The following is a 22626-nucleotide window of genomic DNA, read 5'->3' as shown; positions in this document are numbered from 1 at the left end:
ATTGCCCTAGTAGGTGTATATAGATTCCTGTAGATCTGAGAAATATGGATTGACGTTAGCATTGAAAGAGAAGCTCCGCTCGTATCATTGCATCCATTGTTGCGCTGTTTTTACCCATTTAGATTTTTATCCTGTTTATTTCGCAAATATCGTCAGTGTAGACTGTGCATGTGTGTGAGGCTTTGGGCTTCGTGTTCCACAACATCGTGGTGGTGGGGTGGATAGGTGGGAGGGACGAAAAACACCAAGAGCAACATTTAGTGCCACGCCCCTTCCGAACGCGACTACAGGACGGAAATGCGTCACCGGATACGGATCCGCGGGGAATCCAAAGCGAACAAGACAGTGAAATAGACTGGCTTTTAAAGAACAGTCCGTACTTTCGCCGTTAAAAAATTACTTTTAGAATGACGTGACATGATTGCATCGAGAATGGAGAGCTCTTTGTTGCTGTAGTGTCGGCACGGTTTCATCCGGAACGTTTGTTTGGCGACGCACGAGTCGTCCGCTGCGCGCCTCGGATTGGGCCTTGCGCGATGCCGCGCAGGAAGGTATACACATGTGATTATCTGCTGCTGCTGTCGATGTATTAATGTCATTTGCATTTTCTGAGGGAGATGTTTGTTAGCATCGGCGGTTTTGCTTAGATCGGTTCGAGCTTCCTCGTAGAAACAACGTCCTTCGTTTTCCCGTAACATTTGATTTGGATCATTGAAAAAGAGAACTTGAGGTCATAACAAACACAATGCTTGTTCTGACTATTGACATTCCTCCTCTTGTGTCTGGCAAACTGACACATTAATCATTATGAACGCACGCAGTGTCATTAAAATTCGAACCTTACCTTCCAATTCCAGGAAGTCCTTCCTTGGCACACCTGAGCTCACCACATACAAGGCTTTCATCCGCAGCTCAAAGGAATACTGCTCTCCCCTCTGGGCTGGTGCTCCTGCCTCACACCTAGCTCGTCTTCACGCTGTTGAAACCAAAGCGTTCAGAATCATTGGAATCTCCTGCGATGAAGCTAACTCCAAGGGCCTCTCACTCACTCACCGCAGGCAGGTTGGTGGTCTTTCTGTCTTATACCGACTCCTCTCCGGCCTTGCTCCCCCAACTCTGTCTGGGCTCTGTCCCTCAAATATTCCTACAGGTCGCACAAGATCTGCCACCTTTACAGTGGTGTAAAGGTTGTCTGCAACCCTCTTGTGGTTAAACTGCCAAAATCAAGACTCTCTGCTCACCTTCACTCCTTCATTCCTCTTTACTCCCACCTCTGGAACAAACTCCATCACTCCCTTCAATCCCACTCCTCCCTCCAGGTCTTTAAAACAGCTGTTCACCACCATCTCTTATCTTCCCCCATCCAAAACCTTGATCTTTTCTACCCCCGTTAATTCACCCCAGATCCACTTTTTTGAAATTCCGACTTCTTTCTTTCCTGGAAGTCTTAGCAGTGTCCATGTGTTTTATACCTCTCCCACCCTCCCCCCCCCCCCTTTCCCGTGCCCCCCCCCCCAAGCCCTCTCCCTCCCACAGATCTCCCGATGTCCCTGCTCTCAAATATTGTACTTGTGTCTTTCCCTCTCTGGTGCCTGGTGTTGGGCTAGCGGCTAGGGTGCCAGCTTAGGACACCTAGGATCCTGGGTTCGAATCCCGGTCGATCGCTGAATTAACGCCAGGGGGGTTGACTCAGCCTGTCATCCTTCCGAGGTCGGCTAATTGAGTACCAGTTCACTGGTAATTCCCTGTGTGTTGTAAAAAGGCGACAAACAGGGTTGGTGGCAGGAAGGGGATCCGGCCGTAAAACATTGCTTCAAAAAGGGGACCAAAAAACAACAACAACCACGGTGCCCGAAAAAGGCCAACCCCTGCTTTGCGGGGAAAAATGGCCTCTAAAGGTGTTTTTTTTGGTGTGTTCCCTCTCTCTCCCCCTCTCTCTCCCCATCTTGTATCCGGCTCCCATTTATCTTATGTTTTATGTCTCAGTTTGTCTTTTTGTGATTAATGTTTGCTCTTACACGAGCCTCGATCTTGTATACAAAAAAAAAAAAAAAAGGAAGAAAAACAGTTTGGTAGAATAAACCACTGGACGGCGGTTAAGTTCTGAGAGCTGTTAATAGTGTGTCAGTCACTGCAGGGGAAGGTTTAAACTTATTTAAATAATATTTAAACAAAATCATGAAAAACAATCCTGGAAAATTCCCTAAGTGAGGATGTGGATTTGAGAAAGAAGGAGAAAGGGTTAAATGAGTATGGAGGAAACGAGTTAGAAAGGCTGGAGAGGTGGAAGAAAAAGGAGATAAAAGGTGAGGTAGTTTGTTTTGTTTATTACTTGCGAAAATCGAATTTTTTAAAAGTATATTGGTCGGTTGCGTTTTGTTATTATGTCTGTATGTTTGTCTGTTTGTCACAATTCTAAACCGATCGTCATGAAACATCACCAAGCTGTATAGATCGTCACAATTGAGAAGCCTATTGATTTTGAGGTCCAAAATCATCTGGAAGTCAATTTCTAAAATCGCCATTTTTCATCCAATTGACTTGAAAATTGAACAGCATTTGTATATTGAGTCACAAAATTGGGAAACCAACAATTTTTGAGGTCAAAAGGTCAAACTTCCAAAATCATCAATTTTCATCTGTAAAATAATCCATTTTCATCCTATTGACCCGAGCTTTGAACAAGATCGTCAATTTTAATCTTGATGAAATGGACAATTTGCTGGATCAATGGCAACCTTTTTTGGGGGGAGGGGGTGGATTTTACAAGTATCGTGCTCTGCATGACGTCTTCTTGTAACTTGTAAAATCGAAGATTTTTCAAGTATGTTGGTGGTTGACTTTGTAATTCTGTCTGTCTGTCAATTAGCTGCAGGTCACAATTCTAAACCGATTGTCATGAAACTACAAATTTGTAGAGGTAGTCACAACAGAGAAGCCTATTGATTTTGAGGTCAAAGGTTATCTTGAGGTTAGATTTCGAAAGTCATCATTTTTCATCCGATTGACTTGAAAGTTGATCAGGATTCGCACGTTGGGTCATTGAATTGGGAAACCAACTACACTACATGACCAAAAGTATGCGGACACCCCTTCTCTTTCAGCCACAGCCATTGCTGACAGGTATATGTAATAAATCACGCAGCCATGCAATCTCCATAGACAAACATTGGCGTTAGATTGGGCCGTACTGAAGAGCTCAGTGACTTTCAACGTGGCACCGTCATAGGATTCCACCTTTCCTATAAGTCAATTCGTCAAATTTCTGCCCTGCTAGAGCTGCCCCGGTCAACTGTAAGTGCTGTTATTGTGAAGTGGAAACGTCTTGGAGCAAAAACAGCTCAGCCGCGAAGTGGTAGGCCACACAAACTCGCAGAACAGGACCGCCGAGTGCTGAAGCGTGTAGCGCGTAAAAATCGTCTGTCCTCGGTTGCAACATTCACTATCGAGTTCCAAACTGCATCTGGAAGCAACGACGTCAGCACAGCAACTGTTCGTCGGGAGCTTCATGAAATGGGTTTCCATGGCCGAGCAGCCGCCCACAAGCTTAAGATCACCATGCGCAATGCCAAGCGTCGGCTGGAGTGGTGTAAAGCTCGCCGCCATTGGACTCTGGAGCAGTGGAAACGCGTTCTCTAGAGTCATGAATCACACCACCATCTGGCAGTCCGTCTGATGAATCTGGGATTGGCGGATGCCAGGAGAACGCTACCTGCCCGATTGCATAGTGCCAACTTTAAAGTTTGGTGGAGGAGGAATAATGGTCTGAGGCTTTCTCAGAATGGTTCAGGCTAGGCCCCTTAGTTCCAGTGAAGGGAAATCTTAACGCTACAGCATACAATGACATTCTAGACGATTGTGTGCTTCCAACTTTGTGGCAACAGTTTGGGGAAGGCCCTTTCCTGTTTCAGCATAACAATGCCCCCGTGCACAAAGCAAAGTCCATCCAGAAATGGTTTGTCGAGATCGGTGTGGAAGAACTTGACTGGCCTGCACAGAGCCCTGACCTCAACCCCATTCAACACCTTTGCGATGAATTGGAACGGCGACTGCGAGCCAGGCCTAATCACCCAACATCAATGCCCGACCTCACTAATGCTCTTGTGGCTGAATGGAAGCAAATCCCCACAGCAATGTTTCAACATCTAGTGGAAAGCCTTCCCAGAAGAGTGGAGGCTGTTATCATAGGGAAGGGGGGGGGGGGGGGGGGGAGGACCAACTCCATATTAATGCCCATGATTTTGGAATGAGATGTTCGACAAGCACATTACGGGTGTGATGTTCGGGTGTTCACGTACTTTTGGCCATGTAGTGTCAAAGGTCAAAAGGTATGTCAAGGCCAAACTTCTAAAATCATCAATTTTCATCCTTTTAATGTGAAATAAACAGCAATTGCATCTTGTATCGCTGAATTTGGAAAGCAACTATTTTTGAGGTCAAAGGGTCAGCTCCAACTCAAACTTCAAAAATCATCAAATGTCATTTGAAAAATTGTCAATTTTCATCTGATTCACCTGGAAATGAAAGAGCAATTGCATCATGCATCATTGAATTGGGAAACCAACTATTTTTGAGTTTAAAGGCTCAAAGATAAACTCAAGGTCAAACTGCTAAAATCATCAAATTTCATCTGAAAAAGAATCAATTGTCATCTGATTGATCTGAGCTTAGATTAAGATCATCAATTTTAATCCTAATGAAATGGACAATTTGATGTAACGAGGGCATCTTTTGGGGGGGAGGGAGGGGTGGGTGGATTTTGCAAGTATCGTGCTCTCTAGACGACGTCTTTCTTGTTCTGTCTGTCTATTTGTCTGTTTCTGTCTATTTGTTTGTCTGTATGTCATTCGCCTACAGGTCGCAATTTTAAACCAATCTTAAACCGAAACTTCACCAAATGGTAGAGTTGGTCATAAGCAAGAAGCCTATTGTTTTTGGGGTCAAAAGGTCAATACAGGTCAACAATTTTGAGGTCACATTTGTCACATTGTCAATTTTCATCAGATTGACTTGAAATTTGAAGAGGATTTGCATATTTGGTCATTGAATTCAACCACCAATTATTTTGAGGTCTAATGGTCAAAAGGTCAAAATAGACCAAATTGTTAAAATTGTCAATTTTCATCTGATTGACTTGAAATTTGAAGAGGATTTGCATCAGATTCGGATACAAGATCATTTGAAATTTCTAAGTGATTCTTCACCATTGAGAGAGATGGGGCCAAAAACGATACAAAGCACAATATTTCAAAACGTTGTGGATGAGTTGGTAAGGTGACAATAACAAGGCAATTCCATTTTGGTTCATGTCTGGATCCAGAGCCGGCCTATCAGTGGGATACAAATTGTAACTGTTCAGCCTGGCAGAGGTTTGTGCTCTACCGAGTGCTGCTTTAGTTGCCCTCTGTCTCCTCGCTGTTTGGAAATCTCTCTGTCTCCTGTATCAGCCTAGATTTTGTTTGCAAAATACACGGTGTGCCAGAAATATTGTCATTTTAGAAATTTGTGTGAAAGAAAGAAAAAATTGTATTTCAAAATAAATTCATTCATGATATTGAAGTACATAACGTGCATTATTATTATTATTTTTTCACTGATTTAGTTTGATTTTTGCAGGCAGAACACTTGAGTGACCATGTGGAACTGGTCGGGTGAAGAATGGGCTTTCGCTATCAAAGCTTTTTACAAGAATAATGAAAGTGCAACTGCTGCACAACATCAATTCAAACTCCATTTCAATGTTCAACCTCATGGAAATGTGCCGTCTGTTCGTGCTATCAAGTTATGGGTTCAGAAGTTTGAGAGGACCGGTTCAACTTCAAAAGAGAAACCGCCAGGAACACCCAAATCAGTAAGAACGGCACAAGACATTGAGCGTGTAAGGGAGTCAGTTTTGAGAAGTCCGCATCGCTCCAGCCGAAAGCATGCATCAGCCTTAAGAATTTCTCACACGTCACTACGCTGCATATTGCATAAGGGTTTAAACTTTTATCCCTATAAAATTCAATCTGTCCAGGAATTAAGCCAAGATGATGAGATTGCCCGCAATGATTTTTGTGAGGGAATAAAACCAAAACATTGCTAACAATTTGTTCATGTCTGATGAAGCACATTTTCATCTGTGTGGCTATGCCAACAAGCAAAATACTTGTTTTTGGGCAGCTGAAAACCCAAGAGAAATGCACACGAAACCGTTACACAGTCCCAAAGTCACAATGTGGTGTGCACTTTCGTCATACAGCATCATAGGGCCTTACTTCTTTGAGAACGATAACGGAAATGCCGTCACTGGTACTGCAGCTCGATATTCCGATATGGTTTCTAACTTCCTCTCCAGAGAATTAAACAGATTTGCAGAAGTGAGCCCAATGACGTGGTTTCAGCAAGATGGTGCAACCTCCCACACCGCCAGAGTGTCCAGGACTGCTGTAAGGGTGCTCTTTCCAAAGCATGTCATTTCCAGAAACGGCGATATTCCATGGCCAGCGAGGTCACCCGATTTGACTGCATGTGATTATTTATTGTGGTCATATCTAAAGGACAAAGTGTATGTTAACCGTCCACAAACTCTTCATGAACCTAAGGAAAACATCAGACGCGAAATCAATGATATTGACGTGGCCATGTTGCAGAACGTCATGAATAATTGGCGTCCAAGATTGGAGGAATGTGTCTGACGAAATGGTGCGCATCTCCTAGATGTTCTTTTCCACAAATAAATGGCATGTTATGTACTTCACTTTCTTTTGAGAATTTGTTTTGAAATACAACTTTTTATTACCTTTACACAAGTGTTAAAAATATCCATATTTCGGGCTCACCCTTGCAGTAAAATAAAACAGGTTGAAGTTGTGCAATCTGAATATGGTACAGGCATGATGGGCTATGTATCCTTTTTTTGTGCTTGATTACTTTTGTGATACAGGTCATCATCTCATTTTGCTCCAGTACAGTATTTAAAGGTAACTTCCACTGCTTTAAAATTATGCTTACAATGATAGTGAACATATTTCTATGCCATAGAGGAGCAGCTCAGAAGAAGAAGAAGATGATGATGATGAAGAAGAAGAAGATGAAGAGGAGGAAGAGGAAATGGAGGAAGATGATGAAGAGGAGGAAGATGTAGAATCCTCAGTACCAGAGGAATCTGAAGAAGAAGAAGAAAACAAAAGTGACACCTCAGATTCTGAGCCACAACACAAGCAACAACAACAGCACAGAACGGTTGTGCATGATGAGGGTAAGTGTTTAACCAAGCCACACTGCAACTGAGGTTGTGCAGTATTGTGAAAACTTTTCTTCATTGATTTTGGATTGTTCAAATAGGTTTTCTTTTTCCTTACCCATTTCGCTTAAAAGACAGGGAAACTATGTCATGTGCATTTGTCATTAACCAAGTACTAATATTGGCACTATCAGATGTAACTAACATCTACTTTGGGAAGTCTTACTTTATGGGTAGTTTATGTAGAATTTGTACAATAAATTTGTTGGGGGCCCATTATTTTACCGATGCCACCGAAGGTGGATAGAGGTTATGTTTTCACCCCTGTTTTTCCATCTGTCTGTATGTCTGTGAGCACTGAGCAGGGTATCTCAAAAAATTAAGGACGGATTCAGAGGAAACCTGCTGGACAGGTTGTATGTGCGACAAGGATGAATTATTCGATTTTGGTGAAGATCCGGATTCGGATCCAGATACGAGACGTTTTAAAGTGATTCTTCAAAATTGTGAGATAGGGCCAAAATTCCATTTATATATCGGGCAATTCTTAACATTTGAGAATCTATTCCGATTCTGAACTGCTGTCTCAATTCCGAAAGGAATCTATTCTGATTCTTCACCCATTTCGAATCAATTTGTCCTTCTGACACACCCAACCTGCTCAACTCGTGTCGTCTGAATCGGTCTATAACCTTTTGAGATATTCTGCACACAGACAACCAGCGGTGAAACATATTGTTGCGAATATGGAATTTGGCCTCCATATCCGCTTGTAAATATTCCCCTATTTTCTCCAATACTCCCCAACTTTCCCCGATCCCCCATTCCCTAGTCCCATTGCATGTAAATAACAATCAGTAGAGCCGACCTTCCCCTTATTCCCCCATTAAATGTCGTGCCCAGGTCCACCGCACCACACGTAGACAACTTTCGGACATCTTCCTAGTTATTCTTATTCTATGTCAGTTAAGGCCTCGTCTCCATTAATTATGACTCTTCGTTGCACCAGAATGTGATTATATGGCATCAGTAGTGAGTTTAGGACCTTTCCCATACCTCCTTCCATCTTCTTCCCCAACAATTACAACAACAACAGAGGAGATGGCGGCGGAGCGGGGGAGGATGCGTCCTCACACCGGCTCGATTAGCGCCATAGACCATGCGCTCCACGGGGTTACCACGAAGGGGCTCCTTGTCAGCTCCTCGTCAAGGGCGGAGCCTGGTAAACCCCCCCGCACGCACCCAATGAGAAGCAACGTGCCGATTCCACGAGGCGGAGCTAACGAGCCGAGGGCGTGTCACTCCCCGCCGGATATACGCGGCCCCGCGCCGGATGTGACGTCAGATGCGCACCCAGCTTGGAGAAGGAAAGCCACCTGCGAGCGCTGAGTCAGATGCGCCCCCAGCTTGAGCAGACAAGACGCCATCCGAGCGCTGCGACCTCCCCGCATCTCTGGACCGGACCGAGTCGATTCTGACCTTTGAGCCCAGGTGCACCTGGAGCCATCGCTACCCGCCTGTCCTTTCCATCAACCCCCGTGTGAGTCAGCCTTGTCCCGTTTGTCTGTCGTCTGTCCGGGGTTAATATAAGAGTGTGTCTAAGTGCCTGTCTTTCTGTGATTATAACTCTAGCCCCTGTAATCTGACCTTTCCGCCTTAATATAACCTCCTCCGGAGGTCTTGAGAACTGAACCCCTGGTGTCGTATTGTGTTATTGTAATCCAGCCGGGTGTCTTCTTTTTCTTATTGAGCCAGCATAGCGCGACTAGTCAACGTTCGGGCACAATCGGGTAACTTGTGCAGACGTGGTCATACCAATAAACCGCTCGGTAAATAACATCCAAGCCACGTCTGTAACAATTGGTGTCGAGGAGTGAGATTCGGACCCGGGACTAAATTAGTTAGGCCCAAATTTTGGGAGGGAAAATCGAGCCGGAGCGCGTACGGCGCTCGACCAAATCGATCCGGAGCGCGGTCCCGCGGTTACTGCGCTCGACGAAATTATAACGGCGAAATTTCGAATTTGTGTTACGAAACTCGAATTTTGAAAGTCGCGCCATGGCGGATCAAGACGGCTGGGGTCCGGTAGGGGAGAGTGAAGCAGGGTCGGTCCAGGACCAAATTGAGGGACATGAGGGACATGAGGAGAGCGAAACAGCGAGGGTAGCAGGCACGCAAAATGGCGCCTCGCAAGAGCGCGCGGTAGCCGAGCCCGCTGTATCAACGGGCTTTAACATGCAGCCGATTGACATGCAGGCCCTCATTGCGCAGCTACAGGCAGCTGTACAGATGAGTATGGGGAGCCAAATTGAGCGATTGGGTGAGCGGTTGGGGAACCGGATGGATGCTCAGAGTGAGCAAATGGGGGTAATGAGGGACGAAGCGAGGGGTACCGGTGAGAAGTTAGACAATAATTTTGAGGAGTTAGACAAGAAAATTGGGAAGTTAGACAATAATTTTGAGGAGTTAGACAAGAAAATTGGGAAGTTAGACAATAATTTTGAGGGGTTAGACAACGGGATAAAAGAAGTGAAAAATGGGTTAATGGGGGTAGAAAATAGAATGGCTGCCCAGGAGAATCAGATAGAGGGAGTGAAAAATGGGTTAGAGGGGTTAGAAAACAGTATGGAAGGCAAATTGAGGGACATGAGGGACCAAGCGGAAAGGGAAGTTAAACAAATGGAGCAGCAGATAGAGGGGGTCAGAATGGGGGTAGAAACCAAACTGGATGCTCACAGGGAGGAAATGGAGCAGATGAGGGTGGCATCTGGGCAGGAGATGCAAGTGATGGGAGAGGAGATCAGAAGAGGAGTGAGTGAGGAGGTCGGAGGAGTGCGCGAGGAGGTGAGGCACTGTAAGGAGCACATGGAGAAGGAGGTGAGAAAGAGGACTGTAAAGTTACAAGGGGGCATAGAGGACCTGACGCAGGAGGTGGAGCAGCTGACGGTGGGACAAACGGAGTTAGTGGAGCAGGTTCAAAGGAACACTGCAGTATTAGGAGGGTTAAAAGCGACACAAAACGACATAAAAAACGACTTGATAGCGACAAAGAGGGAATGTCAGATGGTACGTGAGGGACTGACAACGAGGCTGGACGAGGTGATAGAGGTAATGGAGACGAAGGACCGGCAGGTGAGGACGCACATGGAAACGGTCAAGGTAGCCTTGGAGGACGAGCTTGAGGAGACGTACCGGGGAATAAAAGAGGTGAGGCACAAATTAGAAGAAGTGGAAGAAGGGGTGAGCGAAATTAAGAAGCGACGGAGAGGGGATAACAAAGAGATAAAAGAGGAGATAAAAGAATTGGTCCAAAGTCTGTGTTTGGATCGTGATGTGCTCGTTAACCGGATGAGGGATTCGCAGGTGATGGAGGAGAAGCGAAGAGGAAGAGGACCCGGTGTAAGTGGTGACCAATATGGTCGTGCGTATGATGCGCCAGGGGATTTAAGAAGCTTGGGGGTCGAGATAGACCCGGGTGTTCGTGAGAGGCCATTGGTGAAGTGTGCGACAGGTCTGGTGTGCGAAAGAGGAGGTGTGCGAGAAAGTCCGACTCTGGGGTGTGTGAGGAAAAAGTGCGTGCCAAGGAGTAGTGAGGGTGCTGGCGAGAGTGAGTCGGTCGTAGCGCGTGTGCGAGGGAGCACATGGAAGCGCGGTGTGGTAAGTGTTACAGAGGGTGTGACGGGAGAGTGTGCGCAGGAGTGTGCGCGAGAAAGGTGTGTGACGGACAGGTGCATGAGGAAAGAGTGCGCTGTCAGAAGTAAGGAAGAGTGTCCACCTGTGGTGAGTGTTACAGAGGGTGTAACGGGAGAGTGTGCGCGAGAAAGGTGTGTGACGGACAGGTGCATGGGGAAAGAGTGTGCTGTCAAGAGTAAGGGTGAGTGCGCTGTCAGGAATGGAGGTGAAAGTAGTGAGAGTGACATGGAGCGTGAGTTAGTTGTGACAGGTGAGCGAGGATGTACACCTGGGATGGAAGGATGCACACCTGGAATGGTAGAGCGTGAGTGGGAATGCACGCTGGAGTTGGTGGTGAGGCACGTGGTTGGGTGTGCGAATGAGGGCACACCTGTGATTGTCACAGAGGAGGTGACCGAGGAGGGGGCGCGCAGCGGTGTATTGGTGAGATGTGCGAGCAACGAATGTGTGCCAAAGTGTTCGGTGGTCAGGTGTGTGACCAAGGCTGTGAGTGGAATGGGTGTACCGAGGTGTGTAAGGAAAGGTACGAGGGGCATGGAAACGGCTGGATGTGTGAGCAAGGAACGGGCTGCGGGGTGTAAGCATGCAGGTGAAGCATCGACATTAAACGGGTTAGAGGTTAGGTCGACTTTTAGCCGAATCGGGCCCTCGGTGCGTGCTGGGCCTCGCTTTGAACGGCCGCGTCCGTGCTCCACTAGGCGGAGCGGGCAGCCCGATAGGAAGGGTCGTTATGGCGACCACGTTTTGTTGAGACGTGCCGGCAGGTCGAGATCGGGACATTGGATGGCTCCACGCCGAGGTGATGCGTGGGATCTCGGCCCGGGTAAGCCCCCGTCCCTGCACCGAGTGCCGGACGCATCCAGCCGCTGGCACAAAACAACCAGCATCCATTGCTTGGCTTTACGAAGCCGGGCTTTGGACAGGGATTGGCGCACCGAGAGGTATTAGTGAGTCGACTGGGTGATGAGGTTAGTGTTTTGGACCCAAAATTAGAGAAAAACAAAATTTGATGATTGGCAAGGGATTGGCAGTAGTGATTGGCAGATGATGGGCAGTGATTGACAAATTTTTGATTTGTTGAAATTTGATGTGCAAAATTGGTAGTGAGAGACCCCCGATGTGGTGGGATGGCAAATCCACCATCCCTCACAGGTGTGGGGCAAAGGAGCAATAGCTTATGGGGTGTATGGCAGTGAAAACTAGCCCGGGTGGGTTAGGTTATATTGATAGGGATCTAGAGAAGATGACATTAGGTAACGTTAAGTTTAGTTAGTGACTGATACCTGTAGTGGGGACGCAGGTAGATTAGTATGGATGATAATGACGTGGGAGCGCAATAGTTTAAAGGGACGACTGGGAAGCGCAAGTTTCAGAAGGGAGTAGTTAGCTGAGATGATGCCGTGTGTGTGAGGATGGAACGGGTGTGATTGCACAGGTGTGCAATTGGACAGGTGTGTGGAGCAGTGTATGAGTAGTGAGTGTGTGGATCAGCGCGAATGCGCTTGGGGAGAGAAGGGTGCAGGTGGCACCAGGTGTGAGAGCACAGGTGTGCAAGTACAGGTGTGTGGAGAGAGTTGGAGTAAGTGGTACGGAGTGGTGTGCATGGTGCGAAGGTGTGGATGGGGGAAGAGTGGACCCCTTTCACGAGTACCCGGGGCGGGTAGTGTAAGTGTTAGGTAGAGGGTGCAGGTAAATTGTGGTTGGATATTGGCATTTGTGGTGCGGTTGCAGAATGGTGTTGTGAATGGGTGCATTAGTGTTGTGGAAATGGCTGGGCGTGTAGCCTGTTAGTGTGTGTAGTTGGTTGGGCACTCCACCACTGTGAGGATGTCGGCCAGGTGAGGCCGCAGGTGGGCTCTGGGAGCCGGTAGTTGTGAGTGGGTGCCTGAGGATCCCGGGTGTGGATCGGGCAGCCCAGTGCCAGAGAGGGCACGGAGTGGGGAGAGAGCCAGAGGGCCTTCCCCAGGTAGTTAGGTTAGGGTGAGGAGCAGGTAAGCTCGGAGGCAACTGCAGTGGTGGAGGTGTGCAGGTGGGTAGACCCACTGGGAGAGGTACACGCCGCAGCCCAGAAATTGTGCGAGGGCACCGGGGGATGAATCGGGGGAGTGAGACCCCAAATTGAAAAGCACCACAGTTTGGCCAATGGGAATTGGTTTTTAGAACCCATAGTGTAAGAGGGCCAATGGTTTGGCCGGAGAAAGACCCCGGGTAGTGTAAAGTTGTTAAAGTCATTTAGGAAATAGTTAGGATTGATGAACCTGTCGCACCATACGCAGCCACTTACCTGTGGTGATGATGATGACTCCACACCTGTGTTTCCTTTGTTTTGTGCAGAAGTAAGGATTGCTGTGAGGATTTGTGGGACGCATCACGACGTGGATGAGACATTGGAGTGATTCCATCTCTCCCTCCCTAGGAGGGACTGATGATGAATTGGTGATGGCAAATTATGATGTTGAGTTGGAGATGGCAAATTTTGATGAGAGTTGAAAATGGCAAATTTGATTGGTTAGGAGGGAGAGAAGACGAATTTGGTTTATGGGAGGAACGGGGAAGACAGTAGGGATGTTTGTTGATTTGTAAAGTAGATGTTTATGGGTAGTGTTGTGTTTTGTGGATACAGTAAGGGGTAAGGGAGGGGCCATGTAGGTTACCTGGTGGGGGGGGGGGGCGTACGATAGGAACGTACCTGTCTCACCTGGTTCCCATGTGCCCCCAGTGTGCATCACCTTACATTGCGTGCACTTTTGCGCCCTTACCACCTTACTCACTTGTTTCTTCTTTTGTCTCCCACCTCCGAGGATCTGGCTTTGGGGTAGAGAGAGAGGAGAGAGAGGTGCTGGCTGCGCAGTTGTGGGCCTGCACTTTCGCTGTTTGCTGCCGGGATCGATACACCATATGGACCGCAATGTTTGTGGCCACCCACAATGGACCGCAGTTCGTTTGCGGCCAAGCACCACCCGGGGATGGACCTATGGATCAACGTGGCACCTATGCCATACAGGTGAACCACTAATAGTTAACACCACCAAGTGCACCACAAGAAGAGCAAGAGACACCTGCAGGGTTAGGGGTTGTCGAATTTATTTTTATTCCAATGAACAATGGTGACTGCACCGATTGGTGGTGGGGTGGTGCTGTTGATGCTCGGGAAGGGTGCTCTGCACGTTATTAAAGGCCGTCGGCCACAGAGCACTCGTGGGTTGGTGTATCGATGTTGGCAAGCACGCTCTCTCTCTATGCATAACATCTGCATGTGTTCCTCCAAAAACAGGTCCTGGATCGTAGTGTAAATAGCAGCGTAGTCTTGTAAATAATGCTCCCTACCGGCTGTATGTTTAGTTTGAGGATTCTTTCCGGATTCGGTTATCCTGTGGGTGTGTTTCTGTGAGGAGAAGGGTGCAACGTCGCAGGGGGACATATTTACTCATTTGTGAATATCTGTAAAACTGTCGCACTCAGGGTAGAGTTAATAGTAGAGGGAACTACATTGCGTGCCACACTAAAGTAGGTAAAAATTTATCGGGTCGGGACGCCCCGAGGGTAGAGAAGGGTGCAATGTTGCGAATATGGAATTTGGCCTCCATATCCGCTTGTAAATATTCCCCTATTTTCTCCAATACTCCCCAACTTTCCCCGATCCCCCATTCCCTAGTCCCATTGCATGTAAATAACAATCAGTAGAGCCGACCTTCCCCTTATTCCCCCATTAAATGTCGTGCCCAGGTCCACCGCACCACACGTAGACAACTTTCGGACATCTTCCTAGTTATTCTTATTCTATGTCAGTTAAGGCCTCGTCTCCATTAATTATGACTCTTCGTTGCACCAGAATGTGATTATATGGCATCAGTAGTGAGTTTAGGACCTTTCCCATACCTCCTTCCATCTTCTTCCCCAACAATTACAACAACAACAGAGGAGATGGCGGCGGAGCGGGGGAGGATGCGTCCTCACACCGGCTCGATTAGCGCCATAGACCATGCGCTCCACGGGGTTACCACGAAGGGGCTCCTTGTCAGCTCCTCGTCAAGGGCGGAGCCTGGTAAACCCCCCCGCACGCACCCAATGAGAAGCAACGTGCCGATTCCACGAGGCGGAGCTAACGAGCCGAGGGCGTGTCACTCCCCGCCGGATATACGCGGCCCCGCGCCGGATGTGACGTCAGATGCGCACCCAGCTTGGAGAAGGAAAGCCACCTGCGAGCGCTGAGTCAGATGCGCCCCCAGCTTGAGCAGACAAGACGCCATCCGAGCGCTGCGACCTCCCCGCATCTCTGGACCGGACCGAGTCGATTCTGACCTTTGAGCCCAGGTGCACCTGGAGCCATCGCTACCCGCCTGTCCTTTCCATCAACCCCCGTGTGAGTCAGCCTTGTCCCGTTTGTCTGTCGTCTGTCCGGGGTTAATATAAGAGTGTGTCTAAGTGCCTGTCTTTCTGTGATTATAACTCTAGCCCCTGTAATCTGACCTTTCCGCCTTAATATAACCTCCTCCGGAGGTCTTGAGAACTGAACCCCTGGTGTCGTATTGTGTTATTGTAATCCAGCCGGGTGTCTTCTTTTTCTTATTGAGCCAGCATAGCGCGACTAGTCAACGTTCGGGCACAATCGGGTAACTTGTGCAGACGTGGTCATACCAATAAACCGCTCGGTAAATAACATCCAAGCCGTGTCTGTAACAATATCATCCATCCATATTCGGTTTCAGAGGGAATAAAGAGAGAAAACTTCAGCATAAATTTTATGTTCGTGAGTAAATAAAATCAATGGCATGATTTATATTACAAGTCGGCAAATCAGGTTCAGGTCCGGATGCAGATTGGGCCTATCAGTGGGATACACACCACAAACTGTTTGGTCCGGCGGAGGTGTGCCCTCTACCGAGTACTGTTCTCGTTACACATATAACTGTCCCCCATGCAACACCTCTCCCCTTTCTCCCTCACTTTAGCCTCATACATGCCTCTTCTCTTCCTTTCCATTTGTATCTAGTCTACACCCACCTTTTTACCTCCGCCACTGAAGGTGGATGGAGGTTATGTTTTCACCCCCTGTCTGTTTGTCTGTCTGTCTGTCTGTTTGTTTGTGAACAAGATATCTCAAAAGGTTGTGGACGGATTTGAACGAAACTTGGTGGCGAGGTAAGTGTATGTGACAAGAACGAATCAATTTGATTTTGGTGAAGATCCAGATCCGGATCCGGCTAGTAGAATTATTAAAGTGATTCTTCACCATTGGGAGATAGGGCTAAAACCGACATATAGCACAGTGTGGTCCAAAAGGTCCAAGGTCCAAAAGTTATGGACGGATTTGGAAGAAACTTGGTGGACAGGTTGGGTGTGTGAAAAGGATGAATCTATTCGATTTTGGTGAAGATCTGAATGTGGATTTGGATACGAGGGTTATTTAATTTTTAAGTGATTCTTCAGAGATGAGGCGGAAAGTGATATATAACATGATATTTAAAAAGGTTATGGACGAGTTATGACAACTTTGTGGATGAGTTGGTCAGGTGACAAGAACAAACCGATTATATTTTGGTTCAGGACCGAAGATCCGGCCCATCAGTGGGATATAAAACGTAACCTGTTCAGCCGGGCGGAGGTAAGTGCTCTATCGAGTGCTGTTCTAGTTCCCTTCTGTCCCTACTCTTACCACACACTCATAATTCTCCTTTCACCCCTCTGCCTTCCCCATGCCATAAAGAATGATATTTATTTCTTTAATTTTCCCAAATTGCCAACTTCCTTGCTATGAAGGATCTTAAACGATCTTAAAGATCCTCACAATCTTAAACATAGAAGGCAGTTTCATTGGCTGGGGTTACAACTCCAGACAGGTCTTCACTGCAACACCTAGTAATTGACTGAGTCTGTTCCGGTGCTGGCAATACCCAGCCTACTCTATATATATATATATATATGAATAATATTGTGGGTTATTTAAGGTCCACCAACTGATGCTGGCAGACATTAGTTGGTGGACTCTAAAGTCCCGTCAGTCAGTCAGGCTGGATGTAAACACTCGGAACTTCTCCGAACCTACATACATGATTTTGATGAAACCTGACCACAATCTCCATCACCCATGATGTACCAAAGTTTGTTCATGGCATTAAAAAGAATCTCGCCCTGAGAGAGTTTACGGGGAGGTTGCCCTCCAAAATAGGTATTTGCCTTCTCAGAAAGTACAGTCGTGGCCAGAAATATTGGCACGCTTGCACTTTTTTCAAATAACACAATTTTCTCTAAAAATAATTTGAAATTGACAAAAGTATTTGGTCTCCACAATTCTTTTTTCCACTGTTAATATTACAGAACCCTTGTTTTTCATTCAGAACTTAATATATCCTTTTAAATCAGAAAATAAAAAGAAATGGCATTGACAAAATTAATTGACACCCGAGACTTAATATTTGGAAGCACGGCCTTTGGACAACATAACTGCAGCCAAGCGCTTCCTGTAGCCATGAATGAGCTTCCTTCACCTCTCTACTGGCAGTTTGACCCACTCTTCTTGTGCAAACTGCTCCAGTTCTCCCAGAGTTGAAGGATGCCCTCTCCCAACTGCTGTTTTCAGATCTCCCCACAGATGTTCAATGGGATTTAGATCTGTTCTCATTGCTGGCCACTTCAGAACAGTCCAGCTTTTTATCGTGAACCATTCCTGGGTGCTTTTTGAAGTGTGATTGGGGTCATTGTCCTGCTGCAAGATCCATGACCTTCAACGGTGACCCAGCTTTCTGATACTGGGTTGCACATTGCCCTCCAAAATGCCTTGGTAATCTCTGCCATGCACACATTCAAGGCACCCAGTGCCAGAGGCAGCACAGCAACCCCAAAACATCACTGAACCTCCGATGTTTAACTGTAGGGAAGGTGTTCTTTTCTTTGAAGGCTTCATTTTAGTAGGGTCAATATATGAAAAAAACTCACCTAACCCCCAAAAAATTGATACAAAAGGTTTTTCAATGGATTCTGGTACCAATGGGCATGCTAAATAACATACTAAAAATCTAGTAACATCTGACTTCCGGAAAGGGGTCATTTTCAAGATGGCGTCCAAGATGGCCACCGGGAGCTTAAAATGGCCATATCTCAATTATTATTCAACCTAGAAAGGTGGTTTTGGTGTCTAACCCTAGGTTTTAGGGCCCAAGGAATCCAATTGAATCAATAAAATTACCATCAGGTAATTATTTATTGACAAGTCCAAGATGGCATCCCAAGGTGACATCCTGATCCACTAAAATGGCTCTGTCGAATAGTAATCAACCTAGAGAGATTTTTTCAGTGTGTATACCTAGGTTTAAGGCACCCAGGAAATCATCAAAATTACTTAAATAAGCACAAAGTAATCAGGTAATCCAGTAAGCCAGGTTTACCAGCCCATGAGGCATTTGTTGTCTTATACAGTTAGTCGCTATTCATCGTCATCCTCCGACTCCTCTGGAAGAAACTTGTTGTGTGGATTGTCACATTCTTCTTTAGCATGCCCAATGGTACCAGAATCCATTGAAAAACCTTTTGTATCAATTTTTTTGGTGTTCAACCATATATTGACTCCTCTATACTTTTCGGTATCCACGAGACTCCAGAAATTTGTGACAGATTGCCTTAAGTTTCAACTGAATGTCATTTTGAAGGCTGATAATATGGATTTTGTTTATGCATACATGTACCAAATAATATACTTATTCCTTTTGAGATGAAAATAAATTGTTTGTCAGATTTTTCAGTCCCCCCCCTCCCCAATATAGAATAGTCTGTCCCTTGCTATAACCTCTCAAGCTTTGTACAAACCTTTGTCTGTAATGATCACTGAATACTGTGGACTGGAGTCACAGGTGACAGTGGTGTAGACACATTACACTCTTATCTCCAATCTGAAACACACACTTGGTTTTTTAGCTGGTGAGTCGGAGGATGACGATGAATAACGACTAACTGTATAAGACAACAAATGCCTAATGGGCTGGTAAACCTGGCTTACTGGATTACCTGATTACTTTGTGCTTATCTATCTATAATTCCAGTAATCTCTGTCTGTACGTTTGTCTGTGACCGCTGTTTCTCGACAACCACGGGTCCGATATACTTTTAACTTGCCAGGTATATTGCTGGGGACCCGAGGATGTGCCTTTTCAAGGTTTCATATTAATCGGACAATTACTTACCGAGCTATGTCCAAAAAACGATTCAACCAATCAGAGAGCAGCGAACGATCGCGTGTGCCGAACGTGGCGGGCACACTCTGCCTCGGATGGCACATTTGAGAGCGTATTCATTTATTTCACGTTTGCAAACTATGTTGGCGTTAAACTATGTTTTACAACTAATAAAAACGAATTTGCGATTCATTCGCTTTCCTGCGCGTTTGTGCACGCGATGGCGATTTCTTTACCAAACTCCGGAAGCCGTTCGCTTTGGACCAAACCATTGCATGTAAATAGAGGGGGGGGATTGTCACCACTCGCAAGCCGTTCGCTTTGGACCAAACCATTTCATGTAAATAGAGGGGGGGGATATAATTTTAGATATATATATAGTACGGGCATGCCCTAGTTTAAGTAATTTTGATGATTTCCTGGGTGCCTTAAACCTAGGTATACACACTGAAAAAATCTCTCTAGGTTGACTACTATTCGACAGAGCCATTTTAGTGGATCAGGATGTCACCTTGGGATGCCATCTTGGACTTGTCAATAAATAATTAACTGATGGTAATTTTATTGATTCAATTGGATTCCTTGGGCCCTAAAACCTAGGGTTAGACACCAAAACCACCTTTCTAGGTTGAATAATAATTGAGATATGGCCATTTTTTTAGCTCCCGGCAGCCATCTTGAAAATGACCCCTTTCCGGACGTCAGATGTTACTAGATTTTTAGTACCGTAAATTTCGGACCATTGAGCGCATCGTTATATAAGCCGCATCCCCTAATTTTTTTTTAAAACTGGAATTTAAACACACACAAGCCGCACTGGTTTATAAGCCGCAACCATTTATTAACCACAAAAAGTGAGAAACTCGACAGCCACAGAAACTTGTCAGACGCGCGCAAAGCACAACTTCAATCACAAATTCAGTGACAAAGCAACACAAAAATAAAAATACAGCGACACCAAAGATACACAATAATACACACAATCAAAAAATACCGGTAGTCACATTTATTCGTCGTCGTCATCATTTCCACTGAAGCCACTGAAAGCTTCGTCTTCAGTGTCTGAGTTGAACAACAGAAGCACAGCTTCTTCTGCTATGGCTGCATCGCTGACCCCGGCCTCTTTTTCACTGTCAGATGAATCCGAGTCTTGCTGGCTGGAGCTGGTGGCTTCTCTGTCGTCTGCTACATACAAGAGTTCAGCTTTGCGAAAGCTGTTGACGATGGTAGATTGTTTTACTTTTCCCCACGCTGTCAAAATCCATTGACAGACCTCCGCGAAGCTTGCTCGTCGCATACGTCCAGTTTTGGTGAAAGATTTTTCGCCACTGGTCATCCATGTTTCCCATTCGACACGCAGTGCTACTTTGAAAGCACGATTAACACTGATATCAAGAGGTTGAAGATATTTGGTCGTGCCGCCTGGGATCACTGCTGGGATGGAGTTAGTCGATCTGATTGCTTCTTTTACGGTATCAGTAATGTGGGCCCTCATGCTGTCCAAAACCAACATGGCCTTGTTTCGGTGGAAGAACCCTCCCGGTCGCTTGCCGTAGCACTCAGTGAGCCAGGTCTTCATTAGCGTTTCATTCATCCACCCTTTCTTGTTCACTTTAATAACGATTCCTTTTGGAAACTTCTCCTTTGGCAACGTAACGCGTTTAAATATGACCATTGGTGGAAGTTTATCTCCGGATGCCGTGCAGCTCAGTACGCAAGTAAAATTGGTTTTCTCATGACCAGTTGTTTTTAAACAGATGGACGATTCGCCTTTTTTGTTTACAGTCCGATTGAGAGGTAGGTCAAAGGTCAGAGGGACCTCATCCATATTAATTATGTCCTGCGGAGCAATGACGTTCTCTGCTATTTTCTCCTGCGTGTAGTTCCGAAAGTTTGCGATTTTTTCTTCGAAGTCAGGAGGGAGTTGTTGACAGAGAGTCGTTCGTGCTCTGACAGAAAGACCTTTGCGTTTCATAAATCTGAAACACCATGACTGCCCGCCCTGAAATTCTTCTATTTTCTTTTCTGCAGCGATCGATCTTGCTTTGAGTCTAATCTGAACAGTAGAAACACCCCGACCATCCACTCTCTGTGTGTTAACCCAGTCTTCAAGTTCGTCTTCCAGTTCGGGCCATCGGCATTTCCTACCTCTGAAAGCCTTTGTTGACTTTTTGCAGCGAGAAAGTTCGCCCCTCTGCTTTCTCCAACGTCTGATCATGGATTCATTCACTCCAAGTTCATAGGCAGCAGCTCGGTTTCCCTTTTCAATAGCCAGTTCGATCGCCTTCAATTTGAAAGCTGCATCGTAAGCATTGCGTCGTGTTTTCGGCATGATGGAAGTTGTCTGCGCAAGGGCGATTAACTGAATGTTTCGTGTGTTTAAAGGCCGTGTGTAAATTTGGAGGAAAAAACCATAAACAGTTATCACTAGCACACTTTTACAGTGAGTTTTGAATTCACGAAGAGTCAAAACCAGTTTTGAAACTTAATGTGAATTTAAACATAGACTGGAGACTGACGACAACAACTTGATTTGGCCTGAATGCGTCATCAGGAAAACCCGCAACATCGGAAAATTCCATAAACAAGCCGCATCGTTATTTTAGCCGCAGAGGTCAAAGTTGAGGGAAAAAGTTGCGGCTAATAGTCCGAATTTTACGGTATGTTATTTAGCATGCCCAATGGTACCAGAATCCATTGAAAAACCTTTTGTATCAATTTTTTGGGGGTTCAACCATATATTGACCCCTCTATTTAGTTTTCTGTAAACATAGCGATGACGTGCTTCACCAAAAAGCTCTAATTTGGTCTCATCTGTCCACAGGACATTCTCCCAGAAGGATTTTGGCTTGTTCAGGTGTGTCTTGGAAAACTCCAGTTGGGCTTTCTTATTTCTCTCTCTCAGCAGTAGGGCCCTCCTGGGTCTGCTACCATAGAACCCCCTTTTCATTGAGTTGGCGAAGGATGGTGCGAGTTGAAACTGCCGTACCTTGAGTCTGAAGGTCAGCTTGAATCTGTTTAGCAGTTGATTGAGGTGCTTTCTCCACCATTCAAACAATCCTTCGCTGCAATCTTTGATCAAGCTTTCTCTTGCGGCCACGTCCAGGCAGGTTGGCTACAGTGCCATGGGCCTTAAACTTCCTGATAACATTGCTGTTACGGATTCGGCCCTTCCGTGGGTGTGGTTGTCATCCACTTATAACCTTGCTGGTGATGTAGTATTATTCTTATCGGGGTTGGAAAGGAAACGACGATTATTATTGTTTAAAGGAAATGGTTATTGTGGTGAAAAGGTTAAAAAGCGCTCCTGGTAAAAATGTGGCTGGAAATCGGATCGTGAGCCGGAAGACGGAGGGAGCGAAGAGGAAGAGGCGTGGAGAGAAGTAAAAAGACGATCTTGGTTGAAGCTCAGTACCGAGCGGTCGAGCGTACAGTGCGAGGGAACTTTGAGTCCTTGAAAGGAAGTTCGTGCGATAGGTGATATCGCCGGAGTGCTGTGGAGCCTGCGTAGTCGGGTATCTGCATTGAGGTTCCGGAGTA

General features: G+C 46.1%; 1 protein-coding gene across 1 annotated transcript in view; it reads left to right on the top strand.

The window, feature by feature from the left end:
* The first annotated feature begins 282 nt into the window (after positions 1-282).
* LOC137438003 (histone acetyltransferase KAT7) overlaps positions 283-22626 on the top strand; it is a 55478-nt gene continuing 33134 nt past the window's right edge. The window contains exons 1-2 of the mRNA XM_068132844.2: positions 283-551; positions 7024-7240. Of these exons, the coding sequence (XP_067988945.1) occupies positions 537-551; positions 7024-7240 (232 nt within the window). The 5' untranslated portion in view covers positions 283-536. The remainder of the gene's footprint in view (positions 552-7023; positions 7241-22626) is intronic.

The sequence above is a fragment of the Myxine glutinosa genome, chromosome 12 (genome assembly GCF_964187855.1).
Source record: "Myxine glutinosa chromosome 12, kmMyxGlut1.1, whole genome shotgun sequence".
Taxonomy (NCBI): Eukaryota; Metazoa; Chordata; class Myxini; order Myxiniformes; family Myxinidae; genus Myxine; species Myxine glutinosa.
This window is presented reverse-complemented; position numbering and strand designations above follow the sequence as displayed.